This window comes from Hydractinia symbiolongicarpus, chromosome 8, assembly GCF_029227915.1.
Source record: "Hydractinia symbiolongicarpus strain clone_291-10 chromosome 8, HSymV2.1, whole genome shotgun sequence".
Taxonomy (NCBI): Eukaryota; Metazoa; Cnidaria; class Hydrozoa; order Anthoathecata; family Hydractiniidae; genus Hydractinia; species Hydractinia symbiolongicarpus.
The window spans coordinates 11,002,758-11,007,224 of NC_079882.1; the positions used below are offsets into that span (position 1 = coordinate 11,002,758).

The following is a 4,467-nucleotide window of genomic DNA, read 5'->3' on the forward strand; positions in this document are numbered from 1 at the left end:
TTTCAATGGATTTACAAGAATTTGAGGTACCCCACAATGAGAAGTAAAGAACAAAAACGCCTTTCCGATGTCTGATGATGAGGGATGGTCACATCTGGATAATATTTATTTTGTGATTTTAAGCTACCTAGCCAGTACCATGCCAGCACTCCAGGGCACATTTGTTATTAAATAATTAAGTGATAAAGTACAAGAGCTAAATATATTACTTTAATGTAGCTAGCTGCACAAAAGATTTTTCAAGGCATTCTGTCATTTTAAATAAAAATAGCTAGGTAGTTATTTGGACCTCCTATAGACGAACATTCAAGACTTGAGTATATATATAGCTAGTTAGGTATGCAAGACATTGCATGTTGGTAAACATGTTTCCACGACAAACTGAAACCTATATTTCATAAATAAATTTCTGCATGTATAAATAATTTTGTAGATTTTCAGTTTTCTTTTATGAAATAACAAAATTTGGGAAAGTATAGCCAGAAGTAATATTCGCTTGAATTGGGAAGACCTAAAGTCTTCAGGTTAAGACTTAGTAAAGCGTAAACTGTTTCACATGGACGACACTTAGTATAATGTGTTACAAATCCAGTGGAGCGCTTATAGCATTAAGAATATCTTTTTCATAAACCAACATTCACAGGACTTATGATAAAGATAAGCCTATTGTTACTTCTGCAAAGCAAATACAGTTGTTTAGCATTTTTTATTTTGCATAAAAAGTTCCTGTGGATATTCAAAAATTAATTGTGAGTGGCACCAGACTAGGCGATTAGTGCAAAGTAAACGTGTTGCAGATACAGGTGGACAAAAAAATAACTTTCTAACCACTTTGTATTTATACGGCATAAAATTTAGCACTGTGCTTTAGAAACACATTCCCACATTCTCTGAGCTGGATAAGGTATTTAGGACAAACGTGGGACACATTTTATCTGTTTGAATTATTTTTAAGCCTGAGAATCACTTAGAATGTTTTCTGTACACATGGCTTGTCAAAATTGGTATGCTGTCAAAAAAAGTTTATCGGTGTCTCCAAAAATGGCTAAAATTAAGAACTCAAAAACTATGATAGTAGTAAAAAAAATTTTGGGTTTATTTCATCAAACTGGTCTAAAAACATGTAATACTAAGTTTCAAGTCATTATTTCAATTTTTACTGAAGTAATAGGACTTTTACTTATTATAGTTTTAGCATAGTTTTTCATACCGCTGACACCAAAATTACTGCAGGGACTAATCGGTTTGAAATTATTTATAATATTTTGTAACAAACTTTTTCTCTTGATGTGTTTTTATTTTCCTGCAAAAGTTCTTGCATAGCTTATGTATTAACATTAGGATAAGAACGAAAAAGTTACTGTGAGACATGGGTTTTACACCTTAAAAATTTCTAGCGAGAAATTTGAAAACTAATGAATGACAAAATCGCAAGTTTATATTCAAATTTTTAATTTTTGTTAATGTAAAAGTAATCCACATGAAAAAAGTTTCTGATGCTTTTTATGAAGAAATCTTCCATATTAGCCATATGGGGTAATTGATGAACAATGCATTTTCCTGCAGGTGTTCTCAAATATGTGTAATTTTCCTCTTTAAGTTTTGACTTTTAACCCAGCTAAAAAGCTCAGCCTTGTCCTTTCATGCTTAGTCTAGCTAGCTATAGCGAAAAAGTTTAATATTCAAACTTGACCTATTTTACTGAGTATTAAGTAATAAATGCTAGTTTAATCCTAAATGTAACTATAGTAGCTAAGCTACCTGTAAGAACAACATCAAACAACATCGAGGTTGTTCTCTTTTGTAAACAAACCCATTGGTATTTTTGTGATAAGTACTAAATTTTATGTGTTCATTTCTTGCGCTTATGAGTGTAACCAAAGTGCCCTGTACGTAAGTCCTAAAAACTTATGTCATTGGCTCACTCTTTACGAATGGCACCACGTAACAAAGGAAAACCATGCTTTGCTATTTCCCGTAACCTATACCGAGATTTGGTTGTGATATATATCAGAATTAATTGTCTTTAATAATTCTAAACGCGTGCACGCATATTCAGCATAAAGAAAAAGTTCACACTTCTATCATCTTTCTGCATACTCAGTTCACACATTTTTATAACACCTACGAAAATCTTTAAAAACAAATATCTCGTTAGTAAATTTTCGCATGCATGCCTTTACGTTTGTGGTCTCTTTTTCCGAAAGCTTCCTATTGGCTCATTGAAATTTTGGTAATGAAAAGCTAAATGAATTATGCACAAAAGGTTCCCGGATTTTTTTGTATAAATTACTGATTAGCGAATTATGACGACAGAAAGAAAAAAATATGCATTTTTTTGAATGATTATACATAATTACAAATAATTCCATAACGATTATTAATTATATTTTCTTTTTGGAAAATTACCATCTCACGAAAATAACACCATCAAAAAAGTCTTTCATCAAGCATTCAGAAACAAAAATAATAAGAAAAATATAAAAGTATTGAAGGGTTTTTCTGAGACTACTCATCAAGTGGGTTTTTTCCTTTACAGTAACCTGAAATTATCCTAAATTTTCTAAATTTTCACTGTTTAAATGCCACTATTTTCAAACTTTTTATCAGTTAATATTTTTTATGTTTGAAAAAATGTAGTGTTATTTTTGAATGTTGTATGTGTACTTAGTTTTCTTTGCCCTTGATTGATTCACAAATGTATGCTATAATTTTCATAATATTCATTAGCGTATCAATTAATGAACACATTAATCAATTAATGAACACATCTTTAAATACTAGAAATTTACGATGGCCCTGAAGGCTCACATTGTGCGCGGTGTTCTTCGTTCTGTGCAAGCTCTTCTTAGCACATTGCGCGGTGTTCAACGACCTAATGCGCTCTTCTTGGCTTACTTCGCGCTGTTCTCCATATAAAATTTCGAGAGTTGTTCTTCTGAACCTGACTTTTTATAAGTAGACTGGGGCAGAGTTATGAAGCCAGCGGGTCAGTAGTTTATATTAACTTTTTATCTTATAAAGGAATACTTTTATTTCTAGCGCTTCTTTTAGTTTAGACATGATGGAGGAACTAATCGAGTCGTACTTTTTAGATGGATATACAAATGTTGAAATTTTGGGTTTCTTAGCCATTCAACACAATATTTACATAAGTGTATCAACACTTAAAAGAAGACTGAAGGAAAAAAAATTACGTAGGCGTATCTCAAAACAGAACGAAGACAGAGCTGCAATAGAAGCAGAGGTAGCAAGACAGCTTTTTGGCAGCGGCAGTAATTTGGGTATGCAACTGTATGGAAGTTCAATATATTATCTTTTGTTACAGTTGATAATGACTATGTTTCGTTTAGGATACAGAAAGATGTGGAGTATCTTGAAAAAAATTAGTATTGCTGTTAACCGTAACACAGTTATGGAAATTGTCAGGGAATTGGACCCAGAAGGAGTGTCAACAAGGAAGAAGAAAAGACTTCGCCGACGAATATACTCAGTACCTGGTCCAGACTTTCTGTGGCACATCGATGGCTATGATAAGTTGAAGCCATATGGATTTTCGATACACGGGTGCATTGACGGATTTTCCCGCAAAATAATTTGGATGAAAGTTTCTCCAAGCAACAAAGATCCAAACATAATTGCAGCCTACTTTCTCTCGGCAGTTAAGGAAAACGCAGCGGTGCCTACTAAAATCAAGTCAGATGATGGCACTGAAAACAGTTTGATCGAGCCTATACAAATAACACTGAGGGCCGAACATGATGACGAATTTGCAGGCCTTGCAAGTTATGCTATTGGTACATCTCCATCCAATCAACGCATAGAAAGTTTATGGTCTCAATTTACAAAAGACCGTCCAATGTGGTGGAGACAATTTTTCTCTGAACTTTCATCGTTTGGTTTTGTAAATAGCTCAAGCTATGTTGTGAAAGAATGCCTGCGATTTTGTTTCATGCACATACTAAGAAAATAACTGGATGAATTTAAAGAGCGTTGGAATCGACATCTTATTGCAAAGTCTAAAGGTGCATCACTACCTACTGGTAGACCAAATTCATTGTATCATCTACCACAATTGTATGGGACCAAGTCGTATAAAATGTCGGTCGATTTGGCAGATGTGGAGGAGTTCGACAATCCTAATTTTGCTCAAAATAGACCAGACAATTGCGAAGAGTTTTGTGAGTTTGCGGACGCTGTTTTGCAAATAAGGGGCTTGTCGAGAGAAAGACCTTCAAGTGTAAATCAAGCCTTGAAAATATATTTTGCACTATTAGAGGATATTGTAACATATTCTTAACATTTTTATTTCTCATTATAAACTAATGATGTGACCAGTGCTTGGAAGTCAGGAGACAGCGAATCAGACAAAGACTACGCGTTGTAGTTAAACACAAGAGCTTATATTTACGTAAGTATCAGAGCTCGACCATCCACCTCGGTAGTCCGTCTCCAAGTGTCTCTGGG

At 33.8% G+C, this 4,467-nt stretch overlaps 1 protein-coding gene across 1 annotated transcript; it reads left to right on the top strand.

Moving 5' to 3' along the window:
* The first annotated feature begins 2,502 nt into the window (after positions 1-2,502).
* Positions 2,503-4,255, top strand: LOC130654765 (uncharacterized). The gene is made up of 2 exons (XM_057457379.1): positions 2,503-3,284; positions 3,354-4,255. Exons 1-2 carry the CDS (start codon positions 3,062-3,064, stop codon positions 3,971-3,973), a joined length of 843 nt encoding a protein of 280 aa, XP_057313362.1. The 5' UTR covers positions 2,503-3,061; the 3' UTR covers positions 3,974-4,255.
* Positions 4,256-4,467: the final 212 nt, after the last annotated feature.